The 22,974-nt window shown below is 40.3% G+C and overlaps 1 protein-coding gene across 1 annotated transcript in view; it reads left to right on the forward strand.

Annotated features, from left to right (window-relative positions):
* Nucleotides 1-706: 706 nt before the first annotated feature.
* LOC142476217 (transmembrane channel-like protein 2) overlaps nucleotides 707-22,974 on the forward strand; it is a gene marked incomplete at its 3' end in the record, with an annotated part of 63,308 nt that continues 41,040 nt past the window's right edge. Inside the window, exons 1-3 of the mRNA XM_075581707.1 lie at nucleotides 707-836; nucleotides 10,625-10,675; nucleotides 17,046-17,385. Coding sequence (XP_075437822.1) covers nucleotides 707-836; nucleotides 10,625-10,675; nucleotides 17,046-17,385 — 521 coding nt within the window. The remainder of the gene's footprint in view (nucleotides 837-10,624; nucleotides 10,676-17,045; nucleotides 17,386-22,974) is intronic.

Consider the following 22,974-nt stretch of genomic DNA (forward strand, 5'->3'; position numbering starts at 1 on the left):
TGCGTCATTCAAGCACTATATACACACATTCCTCATAAGAAAGGCATGGAAGCTATTCTATATGTACTCTCAAAAGATCCATCGCTACATCATTTAAATAGAGAGTTCATTATTGAATCTATTCAGTTTATACTGGGACATACAGTAATTACTTTATGTTCCTATCCAACTTCTACATACAGGTTTGCGGAACAGCAATGGGCACACGTATTGCCCCAAGTTTCGCAAACCTGTATGTGGGAGATTGGGAAAATCATGTCATCGGGGCCAATAACCCTTTTGCTAAAAACATAATAGTGTGGCGTCGCTACATTGATGACATTCTGTGTGTCTGGGATGGCGACCTTGAGTCTGCTGAATTGTTTATGTCACACATTAATCAGAATGAATACAATCTGATCTTCACACACGCAACAGATATGTCATCAATGGAGTTTTTAGATTTAAAACACACTGTTTCTGCCAATGGCAGTGTTAATACTGAAACACACTTTAAAGAGGTAGATATGAACAACCTCCTAATGGCTACAAGTAACCATAAAACCTCCTGGATTCGCAATATTCACAAGGTTGAGGAGAAATTGCAGTGATATTAAGGTTTTTGACCAACAGGCAGATAAACTTTTTTCAAGGTTTGTTGAGAGAGGCTATTCAGCTGATAACCTCAAAAAGGAACTCGCAAGAGTTAGACTAATGAATCGTGACTATGGTTATACCTAAGAAAAAGAACATCACAAACAATGAGGGAATCAATGTTGCCTTCAATTCGGCACATAAAAGTATTGCGAATATTATCAATAAGTACTGGGGGATCCTGTGTAATGATGCTATCCTGGGTACACGTCTTGGGAAATTACCCAGATTTATTTACAGGAGGGCCAAGAACCTTAAAAATGTACTGGTCCCAAGCGATATTGGAAAAAGTGTATGTAATTAAGTTTCTAATAGTTGGTTAGGTGATAAACCTATTGGTAATTTTGCCTGTGGCAAATGCTCTATTTGTAAATTCATTAATCCAGACAGGAAACAGGTAGTTTCTAGAAGCTCTAAAGAAGTGTTTATTGTAAAAGACTTTATATTATGTACTTCCACTTTCATAGTCTATTTACTTGAATGTACTTGTGGTTTACAGTACGTTGGTAGGAATAGCACTGCCTTAAGACACGTATTCTGGAACACATCAGAAACATCAGGAGTGGATTCGATAAACACAGTGTGTCACGGCACCTTTTTATTACATCATAATACAGACCCCACTTTTCTAACATTCAAGGGTATTCAATATGTACCCTGTGATAGGAGGAGAGGAGATAGAATCAAAACCTCTCAGCTCAGGAAATCTATTGGATACATAAGTTAGACACTATGGGCCTCATGCAGTAAGCGCCGAAAAGGCTTTTATCGCCATTTTCTCGCCAAAATTGCCTTCCCGATTCAGTAAGCTTCGATAAGTTGGAAAAATCAGCAATTTTTGTTCCCAATAAAAACTTATCGGCAGCCGGGTGCCGATAAGCCACTTATCGGCACTTTTTGAACTCGGCTGAATTCAGGTAGCCCCGATCAGCTTTTCGCTGCTGATCGGTACTCCAGAATTGAGATTTGAACGCCAATCCGCCCCGCCAACTAAAGTTGGCGGGTTGGTGGTGTATAAGCATCGGCAAGGTCGACACTTACAAAAAATCAGGCCTTTTACCTGGCTGGGATTGATGCTGGGGGTCTCCGAAGCTGATACCCATTAATACCAGCACCGGAGCCCCCCGGCATGCATCCGAGGCAGGAAAAATGCATCTAAAGGCCACTTCATTACCTTAGTGGCTAACCGCTAAGGCAATGAAGGGGTTAACTCGCCGTGCCAGGTTTATTGTGGGTAGCGGGTGTGGGTGAAGGGGGTATTTGGCCCTTGTTGCTTGTTTAGGGGTTGCAGGGGGGTTGCGGGTGCACTTAACCCCTTCACGACCGTAGCGGTTAATACCGCTACGGTCATGAAGGGGTTAAGCCCACCCGCTACCCAGCCGCAAGCCCTAAACAAACAACCGTTGGGGCCAAATACTCCCTTCACCCACCCCCGCTATCCACAACAACAACAAAAACACACACAAAAGCCCCACACTAAATAAATAAATAAATATATAAATTAAATATATATATATATATATATATATATATATATATATTACCCCAACAACCCCTATACCCCCCTAACATACACATATATGCACATCAATTATACTATAGGCCGGCAGGGGCCCTTGGGTTTTACCCATGGGCCTGCAGTACCAATTCTGTGCCCCCCCCCCAATTAATGTCAAAACACATACATACTTATAAAGAAATACCCCCCCCCCCCCCCCTAACACATACAGTATAGTAATGGGCACAATTACTATTATCCACAAATGGATAATAGTGAATGTGCCCATTTTAAATACATAAAGAACAATAAATACATATAGCACTCACCCATGTCCGGCTGCCACGATGAAGGCCATCCTCATCTTCATCCTGCCCATGCCCCCTCCGATGCTGCAAAACAGAAACAAGAATAAAAACATCCAATGTAATGTTCCCTAACCCCTTAATCACCATAGCGGTTATTAACCGCTACAGTCACTAAGGGGTTAACCCACCCTCACCCACCACTCGGGAGGCCTACATACCCTCCCCCACTAACCACCAACCCGTGAGGCCTAACCACCCTCACCCACTACCCAGCCGGGAGGCCTACCCACATACCCTTGGGGCCAATACCCCCTCCCCCCACTCCCAGTACCCACAATAAAAACAATATACAGCCCACAATAAACATCATTCTATTTATTAAATACATAACCCATCCCCTGTGCCCCCCCATAAATACATGATTTATTCTTTTACATACAGGGTTCATACCCCAGGCCCACGTGACTCCCCGGTGGGCCTGATGGGTAACCTCACAGACCTACAGGTTACCAGCAACTTATTTCATACAGGTTCTGGAGGCCTGTTGGTGGGTCCCGCCAGGTGCCATGGCCCACCAGGTGGTCTCCGCGGGTCACCGTGGGCCACAATTGGGTCCCCACGTTAGGCCCGCGGATGTCTGGGAGCCCCGGGTCAGACCCACAGGTGTCTGAGGGGCCTTGGGTAGTTCCCACGGGGGTCTGGGGACCCACGGGTGGGCACTACGGGTCCGTGGTGCCCCCACAGATGTGGGGCCACCGGTTCTTCCCTGCACACTACAGGTCCGCGGTGCCCCCACAGATGTGGGGCCACCGGTTGTTCCCCGCAGGTGTCCCCCGTGGACCACGCAGCCTGATACCCCTGAGAAGCCAGAGGATACCGCAGGTGGTCTCCAGAGGTCTCTCGCAGAACCAAAAGGAACAAACCCTGAATGTAAAATAAATAAACCTGACCTATACATTCAATACATCAATCCCCCTCCCAACACATACAGTACAATAATGTGCAAAATAACTATTATCCAGACAGGGATAATAGATTATTTCCCCATTATTAAACACATTAACTAGCACATTAAAATAAATAAAGTACTACTAACCTCATCAATAAGAAGCCCCCGTCGCCAGCAAAATCCTTGTCCTCCGTTGCTCACAAAATACATAGCCAATACATTGCAATTACATTCATATATCAATTAACCCCTTAAACACCTTATCGGATAATAACCGCAAAGGTAATTAAGTAGTTAAGCCACACCCTGGCTCAATACCCACCCTTCACCCATTCATTCATTAGGCGCCGGTATCTCTTTTTGTTTTATGCTGTTTATTCTGATTGTACCATCAGATTACCATCACCTTTGTACCACTAGGGCTCACCCTTCAAGCAGGGTATATTGTCTATTGTCATTAGCGCTACTATACATCACCTTTTTTCTCCTTACTAACAAATATGAAAATACACAAAGCACTCACACAATACAAATAGCATGACTACCCACTTAGAACTCGCAAAACTAGCACAATACTAAAGTATAAATAAACCTCCTTAATTTCTTAAGTGTGTTCTCTCTCCCTCCCAACAGCACTACCAGCGTGTTTACGTTTAACAGAGGTTTATATAGCTTTCAGTGCAGGCTGATGACGTGAGTTACCAAGTCTTGCAGTATTAGCACTATTTTTTACAGAATTGTTATGTCCTGTATGCCCTCAGATTTATCTCATGTTGAACATTATTTAGTATGACATTTGCATATTTTTTTGTACCATTGAAATGACTTCAGCCTTATTTATGCTCTAATAACACCCATTTTGTTCTAGGTGGAGCTGCAACATCAACTCTAATGTAAAGAATTTTGATGACTCTAGGTCTACTGTAAGCGCCTTAAATATTTGCGTATGAGAAATAACACTGTGTAAATACCTGCCTAAATTGAGTCGTTTTTCACAGTTAAATGCTCTTCTGCTTTTCTTTGAAATTCTACCAATGTGCATTTGACGTGACTTCCATTACAAAAATATTGAACAGAATATGCTCTAAGTTGGTAAACTTCAATCAACATCATCAACTGACACAATTCAATTGACTGTGTATCTGTAGCTAAGGCAATTTTTCTACCCATAATATATATCTTTATAAAACTTGTAGTGCAGTATAAATACGGTAGTACAAATTGCTAAGTGTGGCCCAATTTAACTTTAAATAACAGTAACTTGGTATCTTTTGTAGAATGCTGTTATGGTGCCAGCTAATTATACAGCTCTAATAATGTAATGCATTCTACAAATGAAAATGTGAAATCGAATTCACCTGGAACTTTAAATTAACAGTGACAAGGACATCAGTATGACACGTCGTAGATTTTTGAATTGCAGATAGCCTAGAGATTACGTATCTGGGCTTTGTGTTAAACAAATACAGAGAAAGGGAATGTAATATGTCATTAAACATTAAAACACATGTTGCTTGTGTTATTAGGTTACACTTTCCCCTCCAAAACAAAACTATTTTTATTTAAGACCTGTGGTTGAAACTTAGAATGTCCATAGTGAAAATATGATGTGCGTCATTTTAATATTGAGGTACAATATTAATTATAAGAAAGGAAATAAGTAGGGAGACGTTTATAATGTAAATGTATGAATGGCCATACTCCTTCTAAACATGCATGATTAATTTGTTTTAGCCCTTCTTCCACATTACTAATTTATCTCCTTCTGCGCCAACCTTTCAGGTGAAGAATGAAGCACAATAGACGTTGTCTAGTGGGAATGAAAAACTAAAACATCAGCGTCCAGACAATGGATGTATTTCCTCTGAAACAATGTGGTATACAAATTAGGTCCTGCACAAAGAACATGAAAACTCAGCCAGCGAAAACAAGCTCCATATCCACGGTGAGGAGGATTGAGACATCTCACAGCAGTGAAATAAAATACTTTTAGCCATTCGGAGCAATTACATTTGAGAGTCAAATGTTCAGATATATTTGGGGGTTAATCATTAAAGTGTGATGGTCCTGATTGGCACTATCCCATTTTAATGAATAACACCCTTTGAAACAAATCTGCAGGAGACGCACAAATAGAGCACGTGTTATTGCCATGGACTTACAGTATTTTAGTGGAGGCAACAAAGTTGTTTATTTTGGCAATTGAAGTTTTGTTAATAACGGGTACAAAATCTTTGATCATGTGAGGGATTATAAATCAAATGCTTTGTTTACCTCATTGAACCAAAAATCCTCTATTTGTTGCAATATTATAAATATGCTCTAAGGTACTTCCACTGGTGTTTATTTTATTTTTTAAATGTCATGTTTGGGTTTTGCTAATGCTCGATTGGTTTGGGATTTTTAATTTTTTTTTTAATTACGGAAACAGGTTTTTTTTATTTTGCAAAAAACAATTGTGGATTTTATGAAAAGTTAATCTATTTTATAAAAAAAAAAACCCACAAAAAGTACAAATGTGTGCACGACTTTTGCACCTGTGTACTTACTGTACCCATCCTTACTTATAACAATGTTTCCTACGAAGTACCATCTAGCAACATTGGCAGTAGAATGCTCCGTTATTGATATGTTTGTTTATTTAATGCTACCATAAAGACTATCACCAGTAGCTTTTTATTATTCAAAGCGTAACATTTTTTAATTGCCGTAAGTAAGCCGCAGTTCTCAACATAGGGGTTAAAGCACAAACAATCAAAACACTCTTATTAATAACCTAGAATTCCAAAGGCAGGTGTTGCTGTAAAGTTGCCACATATACAGTACAGTACTGTAGAGGAAAGCAAAAGACACTGTAGACTACATGATAATGATTGTTAAAAGTTTACATAGACAAAAGATAAAAAAAAATTTTTTAATCTAGTAGGGACGACTAGTAACTAGCTGCGTAACGTCACTATACTAGTCTATTACTAACTATACAAATGCTACCTACGTGTAGGGACAAATTAATGCCACCACTGCTGAACTGGGGTTATCCACAATAGCTGTCCACACTTCAAAATGCCTATTAATTGGGCATGAGAAGAAGGATTTTCGGGGATCAACCTGTCATACACTTTAAATCAATGGTAACAGACTGTGTGAAAGGTTGTCATAAAAAATACACAGAGGGGACCTGAAGAAATTGTACTATTTACCTGCATATTACTGGATAATTCACAATCAGGTTATGTAATCTTATTTCTGTTTAAAAAAAATTGCAGTATTTTTTAATCAGGTGATATAAAACATATTTGTTCAATATACTTAAACAGTACAACATTTTTTTGCAACTACTAATGCATTTCAGTAAATTTGTTGTTTAATTAAATTAGAGTCTAGCATTTCACATCTACTGTAGTATTTTGGTGCACATTCAAAATCATAATAAGTCAAAGAGGAGCAAAGCAGCACATCTATACAAAAGGAATTAAATTATGCCCTTTTGTACCCAGATGACAACTGATGTCTTTGTAACTAGAGTTGTGCAAAATCTTCTCACATTTTTGTAAAGAGGCAAATATTGAACCTGCACTGATAACCAAAATTTTGCAAGATCAAGAACACACAAAATTTCACCTGACGTTTTGAGAGAAATAATTATTTGTCTGTCACCATTTTGGCTAAATGTATACATTTATTTCAGCAACATTTGCCTAGGGTGTTAAGAGACTCTTTTTCTTTTTAAACACTGCCAAAACTTTAACTATGGTACTTGGGACTAACGCTGTATTTCTAAAGTTACCAATGACTGAGGTAAAGATCAGAACAAACTCTAACACCATTCTAGCCCATGTCACTAGTTTTAAATATCTGGGCATATGGTTTGACTCCCATTTAACATTCGGGTTGCACATTGATACTCTGACATCCAAAACATATGCAAAGCTAGGTGTACTTTATAGGAACAAATCCTCCCTATGCCCACTGGTAAGAAAGTGCATCGCACAGTAGATAATAATGCCAGATATAGACTACGGAGACATAGTATATGGCGCAGCACCCCAAACTCACCTTAGCAAACTAGACACCATCTACAACTCAATATACCATTTTGTCCTCCGCTTTGTCCATGTAACTACAACACACATCACTGTGAAATGTTCAAAGAACTAGATTGGCTATCACTTCAGTCCAGACGCAAAGTACATTTATCCTGTCTTGCCTTCAAATACTTTCTGGACAAGCTACCCGCCTATCTGAACAAGCTCCTCACCCCTATCACATGCAGCACTTATCATCTGAGATCTGACTCCAAAAGATCGTTCACAGTCCCAAGGTTCAACAAGGAATCTGGCCGCTCCTCCTCTTACCGTGCACCTCACAACTGGAACAATCTAACTGAGACTCTCAAAACCTCCTTCAGTTGAAGTAATTTCAAGACTTCAGCTCTCAAATTTTAATCTGGTCTGTGTGTGTTACGCTCATAATCATATTATCTTTAGCTGTCAATGAAATGTATATAAATGTAACGTATAACCTCTGTTCACTAATGTAGCCTTGTATTGTCATCATAACTCTGTGCCCAGGACATACCTGAAAACGAGAGGTGACTCTCAATGTTTTACTTCCTGGTAAAACTAGTGAAAAAGGTATACTTCACAGGAGTGTTAAAGATTAGTGAACATTTTTGTGACCCAAACGCGAACATATTTGCACAACTCTTTTTGTGACTGGCACAAAAATAATAACTCTCAAAATGTGATCAGGTGCTTGAAGGAATTGACAGGCTAAAAACTCTGAGATTTGTCTAACTGCGACGCTACCAAATTCCCGAAAACCAAATACAGTAGTACTTGGTGGATGTCAAGCGGTATTAAGAGTCTCAAAGTACCTCTATCCAAGCATTCCACAAGAAGGTGACTGTAGCACATTATAATGCATTGTATAGAAACACATTGTAGTATATTATAAGGTACATTATACAGTATGTATTTGTAACGCTGTGCTCACCATAAACAAGGCGGGACCCCGGTACTAAGGTGGAAATGGGTAGAAACGCCACCTGAAGCCACGGGGACATGTCTGGAGAGTAGATGGTCAGGCAGCCGGGTCAGGATTGGAGAGATTAGATTAGTCTTGATACTTGCCGAGGTCAGAGGTAGGAGCCAGTAGAAAAGTCAGAATCCGATAGCCGTGGTCAGGGGTTAAAGCCAGTAGGAATATAGAAGTCCGTAAGCCATGGTCAGGATTGGAGAGATGCGGAAGGTCAGAGGTAAGCTGGGGTCGATAAGCCAGAAGTGCAGAGTCCAAGGGTCAAGCCGGGCCGGTACAGAGGAGATCAATCTGGAAAGCAAGGTAGTGGAACACTGAACAAGGCAAGGCAAGGAACCAGGAAGTGGGAGAACAACGCTATCAGAAACTATGCTCAGCCAAAGTGCAAGTAGCACAGCTGAGCATATATAGCAGGACAGGACCAATGGGAGAGAGGGGAGGAGTAGAGGTGCGGCCTCAGCGGAGGCAGGGATAGGTGGAGCGGTGCAGGAGACAGGTGGGCATGATGAGAGAGTTGACGTGCAGCTGGGGAGCAATGCACACGCGCCATGTGCATGCCATGCGCCGCCGACGTGTGCCATAACCAGGGGGTGTAATCTGCGATGTCCCCAAAGCTCATCCGTGAGTGTGCGCGCATGCTGTATTGACATCGGGGTTGCGCGAGGCAGGTCATAAGGAGGGAGTGCACCGCGGAGGACGCAGTCCCCGATTCCTTACACCTTCAAACTCCTCCTTCTCTGTGAAAGGTAATGGTCACATCAATCAAGGCGCAGAGCCTAGAAATTAATAAAACTATTCACCAGAGAACAGAGGTAAAGGTTTCCAATAGAGCTCAGGGAAACAAAAGAGGAAGAAATGGAGCATACAGTACATTAAAAAATATTGTAACACATATTTTGCACCACCTCTTATACCTCTCACACTTTTCCCAGCTGTTCACCTTGCTACTCTTGAAACATTCACACAATTGACTTCTCTACTCTGGCAACTAATGTACCTGAACTTTAACCTCTCTTCCGCTATTCCTTTGCAGAATCTGGAAAGGTTGAAACATTTGACAACTCTATTCCCTTAGAAAATCTGTATAGTTGCCCCTAATCCTTATCAGTACACAACAAGCACATTGATTATTCTTGTAAAAATAGAATCCTGTAAGAGATTACATGATTTCTGCATTAAAAGGTGCTCTATCTAATCGTTCCTGTTTTTGCTAAAGGGTATTCCTTCATGTTTAAGTAATATGCAGTGTAATCTAATATCACAGGTGCTTTACACGTTGAAAATGAAAGGCAGATAAGAGGATATCACATAACTCCCTGTAGCTTCAGTTCGTTTTCATCAGAGACGAATGCTGAAAATGTGTTGCCATAAGAAGCAGTGAGGAAACACAGTTAAGTTAACCGCTACCTTTTGGAAGAAGGAACTAACATCAATATAAGTAAATAGAAGAAATACAGGTTGCTCCAATGGGGAGGAAAAAGAAGAGCCATTTAGCGATTATAATGGAAGATGGTGAGTACACAGAAACAATGTATTGACTTCTTCAGCACATGGTAACATTAGCATTGCAGTAGAATTCTATTACTTTGTTGATTTCTTAGCTTTTGATCGCTGGCTTTAAAAATTGGACACTGAAGGAGTGAGCCTGACTGCTGTGTAGTGTTCTAAACTCAGGAGTCAATGTACGATGGTCCTAGGGTGTACAGCACTGTATATACGCAAACTCAATAAAACTACTTTTTTATTTAAATACATATAGCTTCACTTTTTCCAAGGGAAAATGTTCCCCAGTGTTCAATGGGCTTAAATTATCTTCAAAACAGATAACTTTTTTTTAATGCACTTTGATCCTTGTGGAAGCATAAATGATAACAGTACATTGTACAATTTTATGAAATAAACCATGTAATAGCTGTCATCTTGAATCTTTAAGAAAACGTGATGTTTGACAAATTGTGATAACTTTCAGGAACCAACATGAAAGTTCTTCATAGATAAAATGTATACAAGCTTGTATAATAACATAGCATACCTCTTTAATGCTGTTTTTATTAGAAAAAATATAAGTTAAGAATTTTCATATGACTCTTAGAGGGTTCATGCCTTGTACAAAATAGTAGAATCAATACTGAAAATCACAAACGTTCTTGTACATGATACAAATGCTGTATTGACAAAGAATACTTTGTTTTGTTGCAGTTGGCATTGAGATTGATGGGCATTTGGAAAGTGATTCATCAGATAGTGATGGTAAGTAACAAAAAGGAAAAATAATGTTGGTACTTATGGGGAAAAAAGTTAATTCCAAGAAGATTACCCACAATCTTTGTTTAGTCCAATTGGGATTTGCTGTTTCCGCCAATATTTTTTTTGGGAGAAGCTGTTCCTCTTAGTAGTTCCTAATAGTATATGTTCAGGTGGTGTATGGGTATTTGGTGCCCCAGGTGAACCTTCAGCATTGCGCTCCCCTCCCCCATAATGAACTTTCAGAAAAATATATATCTGCCACATAAACTGAAAAATGTTAATTTTAGAACTAATAGATTTTTTTCTAGTTTTCTGCGTATGAAACGTCAAAAAATGATGTCTTTCCTTGTGACATCATCAAAAAGGGAGATAAGATAGCCAATCAGGTACTGTAGCATGCCTCCCTCCTTTTGATGATGTTACATCTCTCCAAAAAAGGAAAGGCATCACATGGTACAGTATATATCAATCCGTTTGGTTGGTGACTATGTGATGGCTGCCATTTTGTTTTGTTTTTGCTGACGTGATGTCCTCTTAAAGGGAGGGAAGCATATACTTCCTGATTGACTGGCAGGCTTCCCTCCCTTTTTGATGAAATGACATCCTTAAAAAAGGGAAACCTGTCACATGGTGCACCAGCCAATCGGATTGGGAGTGTACAATATGGCACTCAAATGTGACATCACAGGCCTTTTAAAAGGCCTGTACTGTCTTATTTGAGCCTAAGACGATGTTGGGGCAACATCTCCGCTCCTTTTGGATTATACAGCAAAGAAGACAGAAGAAAATAAAGAAGAAAGAAGAAAGAAGAAAAGAAGGAAAGAACTTACTAGAGACATCGCTACAATCAACAAATAATCGTGGACTTCTTCACATCGGTTGTTGAAGAGCATTGCATTGTTGGTCAAGATATGGTGCCCGAGTAGGACAGGGGTGAAGATAGCAAAGGTAAGAAACACATAGATTGTATGTTATTTCATTGCGTATTTTTTATGTTGCCCATTCATTATCATTGTGGCAATTCATGCCCATATTTGGGGCATAGTTTACCACTGTGACATGCAATTGGTAGAGGGGGTGGAGGGTGGTGATAGTTGCCCAGGGAGGGTGGTTAGGCCTCCTGGGTGGGTTGTGGGGGAGGGGGGTTAACCCCTTAATTACTATAGCGTCTACTAACCGCTAAGGTGATTAAGGGGCTAGTGGCCAGTAGTTTGTTCTTTTATTGTAATGTTGCTGGCCATTGTAATCAATGGCTTTATTGTCAAATGTTTGTTTTTATGTAAATGTAATGTGTTTTTTATTTATTTATGCTGGCTGGGTAATGTTTTATTTTTAATGGGCAAATGTGCTATTATCCATATTTGGATAATAGGAAATTTGCCCATTACAGTGTGTGTTGGGATGGGGTGTGTTGGGATGGGGTAGGGTGGGGGGGTTGTATTTGTTTTTAAGTATTGAACTGTAATGTTTTTTTGAATGGGGAGAAGCGCTATAAGCCATCTTTAAGAATAAAAAATTAATTCAAATTAATAATATATATATATATATATATAAAACACAACAGCGCAATATACAAAAATAAATGTCCTAACACATATAAAATATATATTAAACCAAAATGCAAAATAGATCAAATGTGCAGAATAAATAGTCCAAAGAATACTAAGTCCAGTCTTTGAACAGGGGAGAACCTTAAAGCCAATTCCAATGACGGGGGACAGCCGAATCCAGAGGGAGAATCACTTCCAAAGAAGTACTAAAATGAAAAAGAAAAGAAGCGCACCCCCTAATGCATTATCTTCAAAGTAAAGAAGATAAATATTTTAATGATATAAAGGTAGAAGGCAATACACACTTACAAGATACATATATAAGAAATACACATAAAGGTATCTTTGAAAGCCTGAGATATCCAGCTCGTACAGATGGAAAGTGGGGAAACACCGAGACTCACTGTGACTGCAATGGGCAGATGTGTGTACAGCTGACAGCGTCTCTACCACAGTTCCAGACTGGTGCTCGATGGTAATGGAGCAAACCAGGAGCCAAAACGGGAGCCTCCGCCGAGCGGCAGAATAAATCAGGCCCCTCAAAGACCGGTCATCACTGGCTGTGATGACGCCGTCCTCGCGCGGGATGAAGCTCGCGCCGGTCACGTTCTCCTGGTGCCTGTGGATCTTGGTGATGAGTTAAAATTGTATATCTATATATTATATAGATAGATATTATTAATTTATATTTTTTTTTAATAAAATTTACATATTAGAAACAAAAAAGGGAAAGGGAACAGAGCCTGACAGAGGAAAAGAGGAAAGATCTCAGATGGCTACCTACAGTAAAGCTTGGACCCTACAGTATCTGGAAGGCAAACCCATACAAATACAGAGGGAGCCATACCAAATATCAATAACACGAAAAACTCAGTGATGCATCCTGCTCTCCCCAAAAAAGGGAAACTTCTCAAGTCTCACAGTTTTTTGCCCATAAAGAGAATGGAGATTTAACTCTGCCACGTGCCACCCCAATAACTGAGGAGATTATGCACTAGGAAAGATCTTCCTCCGCTGAGTGGGAATCAGAAGATTTAACCCATTCTACATCTAAAGAGATGCATACTTTTGTATATTGACTTTAAGCTTACCTTACAAGAAGAATTGCAAAACGCGGTCACCTAGCTCAGACTGGATATCTCCGCCATAGGCGACCGCATGGAGGTCCTTGAAAACAAATTGGATGACATGGCATCAGCACATACTGAGTTGGAGAGTAGGGTTGCCTCTCTTTAGAAGGGTATGACTACCATAATGGACATCAAAGAAGACTTTGAGAATAGTTCAGGATGTAATAACCTCTGAATCAGAGCGATACCTGAGGAACATGACTACCATTATGATTTTTTTAAAATAATTTTTCAGGCTCTCATACCATCGGCCGAATCCAAAGACCTACTCATTGAGCTCATTGTGTAATGAGACCCAGATGGGCAAATCAATATTTACCTAGAAATGTGCAGGAGCACTTACACTTTTCCATGTCAAGGAGAAAATAATCAATGCTGTCCAGTTCAGCCAGGAACACCTAGAGAGCTGCAGGCGATTGCAAGTATTTCCTGACCTTCTCCAGTGACACTGGCCAAGTGAAGAGGGCTCAGAGAGATTAAAATTCCTTACAAATGGGGTTTTTCCTTTCGTCTCATCATTATGAAACTATCAAATGGTGGAGGAAGGGTGCAGATTGCTCTGCCGGTGGGACCTCATGCAGACAGGAGGCATCATTACAGCGCTGCAGTCTAAACTAGAATGAATCCAACCTGAGGGGAACCGGTAGCACCCAATCTAAGAAGACTACTTGAAAGTCACACCTGACTTTCATTCCTGCCAAGTTTCAGTGCACCACTGAGCCATACTACTCTTTTTCCGAACGCCCTGTTTGTCCCTTTCCTTCCACCTGTTTTTCTGTGTGTTTTTCTTTAACTGTTGTTTGTATCAGGAGATTTATACCTGGAATTCCTGGCCCACAGGCCTGACTTGTCACAGTCGAAGATCGATGAGACAAGCATTGGGGACCTGCAGTGGAAATATAATTCATTGCATTTATATCTAGTTATATATATCTTAGGGGCTTATGCAGAGAGGCACGTTAAGGTCAAATTCGGCAGGTTTGCGCCAAAAATGTCTGCATTGAAAGAGATAGTGGCGAGAATTTGGCGGGGCTATTCAAATTCGCCAGACGTGTGGCGAGAAGCGTGATCTCGCCACTGCGAAAAAACGCAAGATTCCAGTAGCTCCGATGCGCATGAACGCGCCAATCGGAGCTACTAAATGGCGCGTTTAGTGGAAATTTTGCCCGCCAACAAAAGTTGGCTGTATTATGAGCTAATACCGCGTGAAACTCGCCTAATTAGCCATTTCCTGCACACCGCGCTACCGGAGTTCCCTGCATACCACAACTATAAATTCCAATCCTGTGGCGAATTTAAGCAGTACCTCTCTGCATAAGCCCCTTAAACTGTTATGTACTTACTGGATATATGTTTATTCCCACTGTGGATTGTCATCCGGACGTCAGGCTGGGTGAGGTGGTGCATAGTGCTATGTTTCACTATTTGCATACGGGGAGGGGAGAAAGGTGACATCTTATAGACACATATACAGTACATGCACTTGAGATCCACATGCCTCAACACATATTTAAAGAAAACCACCATCTTCCCTCCTTTTAATTCTCTCTATAAAGACATTATTTCCTAGGACTAATATGATTTTTTAATTATTATTTTTGTATTTATTTTGGTGCAAAGAAGTGGACAATATTAAGCGTACAGATAACAATCTGATTTTTTTTAGGCTTTCACAAACATTGTTGCATTACTGCAACAGTTCTGCAAGAGGCACAAACTACTAAACACAGTACATGGTTCTACCATTGCCAAGGCTACCAAACCAGTAGAATCCAGTAGCCCTGCTACAGGAGATATCACAATCTGCCTCATCTATTGCAATTAATCCTTTTATCCTTTTACGTGCAGACCACCAACATTACTTCTCTCTCTCTTTGCTTCCAATAGTCACAAACACACATATACTATGTGCACATGTGTATGTGATCCTATAGACCCCCATTTCACTAATTGTAATATAAGCTTTGTGTCATGATAATATCATGAGCTACTAGGTCATTTAAAGCTGCAGTTCAGTCTTTTTTTTTTTTTTTCAATTTTTTTTTTTACTTCAATAGTTTCATGTGGGCAATCTCTAAGTACCTAAATAACTGCATAGCTGCCGGTCAATTCGTTCTCCGTCTATTGATCAGCAAAATTTGGCGACATCTTTAAATATGGGAAATGTAAATCGTTGCTATAGGAACAAGCATGCTTGTTAAAATAGAATACAAGAAAATTGGTCTTTCAAAGTTGTTTTTTTTAAAACAGAAAATGCTAAAAGTATTTTTTCTTACTACAGAACTGATTTATTAAAAAAAAAAAACACATGCAGGATATTGCCTGAACTGCAGCTTTAATCCCCTTTGGTGCTTGAGGGGTTAATGAGCTACACTTGTTTAAAAAAATAAAAAATGCTGGGGTTGAAACTGGCCAGGACTGTTTCCTTGGTCTGCAATGAATTTCAAAGGGACTTACTTGGGATGGGGCTCCATCATGGATAGCCCACTCAAGGTGTCAACTGTTTTAATCAAGTTCTATAGACATGGGCTGGGTAGTGCAACTTCAAAGTATCCTGTAAAAAGGGGTGGGCTCATGCCGGTGCCTTGAGAAAGAATGTATTTAAGTCTCGGAAAAGATTTTGAAAATCAGATGGCTGCAGAGGAATTTTTGAGACCAGATACAGGATATTTCATTGTCTCTTACCAGTGACCTCTCTGAGAAAAATCTATGTCATTTGGTAAAGTATAGATTTTCTTTTATTTTCATGTTTAGCATTTTATTTTAAGAAGCCTTATATTGTAACAGTATGTTTTTTTGTAATACCTTTTCTGTAATCTAAGCACTGTATTTTTATAGATTAAAACATTTAATAAGTAATGCTTTGGGCTCTCAATGAACTGATTGCATGCTCTTTGGAGGGTAATTACGATTCGGGCACATTTTTGCTACAACTGATTTTGGTGTGTTAAAGTGCATAGTTTTCCTATAATAAACAGGGACCTGGGGCCCTGACAAATATTTTAGTCTGATATCTTTTATCATATTTGCATACCCTCTGGTGGTGACAGTGGATAGATATGATTTGCAATTGAGTAGGGGTTACTATTAACTCACTGGTTCTTGGAGGAGGAGAAATTTGGGGTGGCTAGAGTAGCCGTGTGTATTAACCCTGGTTGCATATCTAAGTCACGTGCTCACTTGTGTGCTGTTCGTGGTGGTGGTATAATGGGACTGATTGAGGGGAGATATAACTCATTTGAGGGACCTTTGCAAAGGTGAAGAGTAGGGCAGTTTGTGAGCTGTATGTTAATCCTTGATCCTGTAGAGGAGATATTGTCCATTTGATGGACCTTTGTGGAGGTGAAAAGTGGGAACGCTTGCGAGCATCAGTATTAACCCTTGTCTGTATGCAGGTCGCGCGATAGCAGGGTGTCGTACGTGACACTTTGTAAGACGACTGTTTCCATTTACACAGTATTCAATTCTCTGTTGGTCCTTTATACCCCTGTTTGCAATGAGTACACAGTCAGCACTGTTAAAGATTATAGATTGAATAATACAATTATTTGCAGTGTTACATTCAGAGAGCCTAGAAGGAAGGTACATCAAAATACATTATTGTCCTAAAATGTATTTTATTTATTTAACATGGCCATGCTCTGTAATTTGCTCTGTAATTAATGTTGCATATTATGTTATTATGTGTTGTAGGGGAGGAAGAGGAAGATAACACAGAAAGAAGTACAGGAGACAGAAAGCCACCACGAAGAAGGGAGGCACGATCTACAGAGAGAAATGACAGTGACGATGACATTAGTGAAGACAAATCACCCAGAGGGAACAGAAAGTCTAAAACTAGGTCTAAATTGAAAGACAGAGATGATGACGATGATGATGAGGAGGAGGAAAATGGAGAAGATAGTAGTAACAAAAAATCTGGTCAGCGAAACAGAGGCCGAAACACATCCAACAAGAGACAAAAGGAGGAACAGAATAGTGAAAAGACAGGAAAAAGAAAGAAAGAAGATCAAAACAAAAAGAAGAACCTCAGGTACTGTTTATTTAGCTGCGGGTCTAAGTAGAAGCTGCAGCCTTTGCTGACACTGGTGTTAAACAAGTGTTAGTGGGGATGCCACAAAATGGTATGTACAGTAACTGGAAGATTGCAAGACTCAGTTGAGATGTAAAGAAGTAAAGGCTATACAGTATTTGCCAAATTTGTACTCACCCTCATTGAGTTACGTTGATATTATCACATGGATTGGTGGCCCATTTTTCAATGTATTTTTCAGTGTATTTTTCAGTGTGTTATGGTCATTTTTCAGCAGGTGGGCATGAGGAGGCAGGATTTTTGGTTTTTACAGGTTTTTACAGGATATTGTATACAGTTTTTACCTTCCTATATATATTAATAAAATATATAATAAAAATATAATAATGAGAAGGGCGTGATCATAGTAGAGAGATCATGTTGAGATCATGTTGGGGGTTACAGATGTAGCAAGACTGTTTTCGGTAAGCGTGGACCAAAATGCTAAAATCCATGGCCCGTCCGCCGCACCGAAAGCAATACGATTTGCGGCCTGAGAGGATTACTGCTGCGGGGGTTCCTGCTTCTGAATGGGACACCCGCAGTGTTAATCTTCACTTGACTGGCCATCAGGAGAGAAAGCAAACCGATACTAACCTTGTAGATGTGCTGCGCAGCTGTCTCAGTCTCTGTCCCCATCTCCGTGTGCAGTCAGCAGCAGCTCTGAAGGGAAGAAGCAGTCTCCGGTCATCTACATCATCAAGGGCGTAGCAAAAGAGTAGAGCACTGCCAAAACAAGGAAAAATCAAAAAAAAGGGCTGGTAGCAAAAATTAATTATTTATTAGGCATATGAGCCAAAAAAAGGGACAAACACACTAACGTTTAAAAACTCTGACGTGTTTCCCGCCGTAGAGGCGCTTTATCAAAGGGGGCTGGACAGGACATTTAACACTGTCCATTGCCCTTGATGACCGAATATGGTCCTATAGTATAGCATGTATCATGCTCAAAAAAAGACATTGGCAATTAACATGGCTTGGTTTAGCAATATATTTCATGTTCGTTTCGACTGCTTTAGCCCCTCGTGGCAGCTTGGGCAGTATAAATATGAGTAGTTACATGTTGCACACATTGTAATGGGATGTTGCAAATTCTGCTTCAGGATTTGTTGCTTTGATTTTCTATTTGTTTATGTCACAAAATATCACCACATCGGAGGTGAACAACTCTTCTGACTAATGATCTGCATGAAATACATCAGGAGCAAGCCCAAGGTTGCCTCTAAATGCACATCACACATACCTTCCATTGTGTACAGTAGGTCACTTTGGGCATCTCAATTCCATTCACAGTTTATGTCTCTTTCTGGGTATCTTAAAAAATGAAGGAGTACATACTGTAGGTGTCACTAAACATGCTCTATTCTGTACTGTGGAAGGTTTTGTGTTAATTGTGTAAATACTAAGGCCCACATTCTGTAAGGTGTGATAAGTGTAGATGACATGCTATCCCAGGAAAAGCTCCATTTAAGTCAATGGGGCTTTACATGTGATAGCACATCATCTGCACTTATTCCATCTTACAGAAAAAGGGCTAAGCTCCCCATTGGTCCATATTAAATATGCTGTGAAACGATCCTCCCTGTGCTGGAGAAGATTGCAGTTTCATTCAACTGAATAAGACCACAAACCTTCACTGAACGGGAAACATGGCTTCACAGCATATTGAATATGGAACAATGTGTCTATTTTGTTAGGAATAGAAATAGGTAAAATATCAGATTAAAGTGTGATGGTAGGGGAAGTGCGTAAAAGAGTATCAGTACAGTTACTTTTCTATTTACAGACCCACAGTACCGCTACATTTTGTTACACACTCACTGTCCCACTTGTTATTAAAAGGAAAATGGATTTGGTTTAGGAAGTCTTTCTCCCTTTCTGCTTTCTAAGCATAAGTACGTTATACATGTTTCTAAAATGTGGTCCGAATAGATTTTCTCCAATGTTTAATACTTCACAGTACCACTACATTTCTTAAGTCACTTCAACCACTGTAAGAGAAATGATTTGCATCTGGAAGGCACAGGTAGATAAAATGATTTGCCCAAGAGTTTTGCACCGTAGTGTATTCTCACTTATTTCCTATTCTTAGGCTGTTGCGGACAATCTTCCCTCCCCCTGCCCCTTATATAAAGAGTTTACGTGGCCCAAGCAGAACTGATTTTCAATTGGAATTAAAAAAGCACCTCAGTGACATACTGTATATTCAAAAGAGAACCCAGCAGATGGCCCAAATGTCATGTAGATTCCTTATGCTTTTCAGAAAAGCATTCAACATTTCCAACATTATGTTTGTCCTGGTGTTGCTCTGGGACATTGCAGAATACTGTACCTTCTAACTAAATCCAGCTCGGCAGAGTGATAATGATCCAATCATAATTGATACTGTAATCCCATTTCCTGGTCTGTTAGTAACCTTGTAAGCAGATCTACAGATGTCTGTCATTTTTGCGCTAATAATGCATGTTACCAAAATTGGCTTGACTTGACGTTATTTTTCTTCCTTTTAACTGGTATCCTCAAAGCTAATGAAAAGCAAAAAGAACATCCTTTGTAAAACTACAGTAGCAGCGCTATTAGTGGGGATTTTCATGTCTCGGAGACGCGTTCTCCAATGCACTGCACATGCGCATTGCTCAAACTTTATCGCTTGTTATTAATGCATGCGATAAAGACGCATTGCTCATGTGCTCACGTTACCAAAAGCTCATGCACATCTTGTTATAATATTGAAAATTTACATTTTAACACATTAACTTTTTCCATTAATTTTAGTGTTCTTCATTCATTTATAATAATACTGGAATATGAATTTAAATGATTGCGTTATATACAGTATGTATATACATTATTGTACAGCCACACATAATACAGTCCTTAATACATAATATACCATATCAGTTCACACAAACATATCACATTAATAACTAAAAACCATTATATAATTTATGATGTGTTTCAGACATTTATATGATCCATAATACTGTATATCTATTTTTTATGACACATAGCTTTTTGTAATTAAAGGGTTAAGTTCTATATGCAGTATATTGCTTTGAGGCTGTTCCCAGCAAGAAATGTATCAATGCAATATTTGTCAGGTGAATGTGAAGACATCATAACATAAATCACCTTTGGAGACAGTGTTAACCCCTTCCTCACAATGTTACCTCCTCACAATTTTACCCCCTCGGCCACACTTTTACCTTTGGGGTGCAGTGGCACAGATTCCTCTGGGGCTCAGCCTCTTCTTACGCGTCTTCCACAAGGCCACAGCACCTGTCCAGTCGTGCTGCGGAGGGGAGCTGCGGCCTCACGGAGGTTGGGCTCAACATCCGACGAGGGAAGAGGCTGATCTCCGGAGGATCACACAGGCCACCTAAAATGCCACTGGGCCATGGGTTGGCCACCTTTGATTTAGATGCAAAAACATAAATATCATCATTAACTACATTCTTTGAGTACTGAGGAAAAGGCGATTAAATGTTCTTTTTGACATGAAAATTCTGTATTTTTATAAAAAAAGGAAGACATCTGAAGATTACCGTAGGTGTCTTTAATGAGTTTTTTAATAGAAATTGCAAGAAATTTCAAGTCAGGAAGTACATTTAAGGGCCTATTCACTAAACTTCGATAAGTTCATTGCAACATCGATCGGTTTGGCGTGTTCCTTTCGAACGGTATGAAATTAGTGCAAAGAATATCGGGGGGGTTTTCCGTTTGGTAAAAAATGCCATACCACACGAGTTGCTTCACAAGCAAACATAACTTATTATTCTATTTCGCAACTGCAATACGCAAGAACTGCACATAGAGAAGCTGTCTCTCCTGCACAGCTCTTACAGGCGATCGCACTGTTTTTATTAAAATTTTAATAACATAGGATTGAAGCAGGGGGTCTCCGGAGCTGAACCGCTTTACTTTCAGGTCCGGGACCCCTGCTTTCCGTGGTACAGGCCTCCTCCATAGGTGGTCCCGGTATCTCCTGCAATTTTAAATGTCCCGCATCACATCCCACGTGACCGGGATATTTAAATGTGCAGGTGGTCCCCGGACCTGAAATCTTATGTTATTAAAATGAATATTAAAACACACCTTCATTACCGTAGTATCTAATAGCTAAGGTAATGAGGCGGTTAAATAGCTTTACCCAGTTTGTTGGTGGTAGAGGGGATGGGTGAAGCTTATAGTTGCCCTGGGTGGGTGGTTAGGCCTCCTCAGAGGGTTGCAGGAGGAGTTAACCCCTTCATTAATAAAGGGTTAATCCCTCCTGTGAGGCCTAACCACCCACCCCTGGGCAACTACCCCAAACACCCACCCTCTCCACCACCAACAACACCACACAGAAAAGGGAAAAAGTGCTATCAGCCAAATATGGCAAATAGCGCTTTTGCCCATTCAAATATACAATACAGTGGGATAAAATACAATACAATACAAATTACAATACTATAAAAAATACACTAGCCATTTTATCCATTGCTTGTCACTGTAGTTACCTATGCAATCAATGTGCAATCTTCTACTCACCCCCTCTACCCTAAACACTGCCCCTCCCCCCTCCAACACACACAGAAAATGGGCAAAAGCCCTTTAATCCAGACCTGGATAGTAGCACATTTGCCCATTAATTAACCATTAGCCAGCAACCCTATAGAAAATAAAAGTTGTACTCACCCCTGCCAGGATCAAGGCCATTCTGGAGTTCATCCTCGTCCTCTTCCATGGCACCAAATAAAAGAATTTATTTTATTTTTATTTATAAAATGTTTTACCAGGAAGTAATACAGTGAAAGTTACCTCTCGTTTTGAAGTATTTCCTGGGCATAGAGTTAATATGACATATAATACATGATTACAAATACATAGGGTCTCCTGCAGTAAGCCCCGATAAGGCTTTTTTCGGCATTTTATAGCCATTTTTTTCCTTCCTGATTCAGTAAGTGCCGATAAATGGGAATTATCGGCAACTTTTCCTCCCGATAAGAACTTATCGGGAAACGGCTGCCGATAAGCCACTTATCGGCATTTTTTAAACCCGGCTAAATTCAGGAAGCCCCGATCAGCTTTTCGGTGCTGATCGGCACCCCAGATTGGAGATTTTATGGCCAATCCAGCCCGCCAACTAAAGTTGGCAACTTGCTGGAGGAGAAGCATCGTCCGGGGCGACACTTAGAAAAAATCAGCCCTTTTTCCTGCCTGTGATTGATGCCGGGGGTCTCCGGAGCTGATACCCGCACCGGAGACCCCCGGCATGCATCCGAGGCAGGAAAAAGGCATTTAAAGGCCAATTCATTACCTTAGCGGCTAACCGCTAAGGCAATGAAGGGGTTAACCCACCGTGCCATCTTTATTGTGGGTAGTGGGGGTTGGTGAAGGGGTATTTGGCCCTGGGTGTGAGTTTAGGACTTGCGGGGGGTTGCGGGGGCACATAACCCCTTCACGACCGTAGCGGTTAATACCGCTACGGTCATGAAGGGGTTAAGGCTTCCCGCTACCCACTCGCAAGCCCTAAACAACCACCGACGGGGCTAATACCCCCTTCACCCA

This window comes from Ascaphus truei, unplaced genomic scaffold, assembly GCF_040206685.1.
Source record: "Ascaphus truei isolate aAscTru1 unplaced genomic scaffold, aAscTru1.hap1 HAP1_SCAFFOLD_1504, whole genome shotgun sequence".
NCBI lineage: Eukaryota > Metazoa > Chordata > Amphibia > Anura > Ascaphidae > Ascaphus > Ascaphus truei.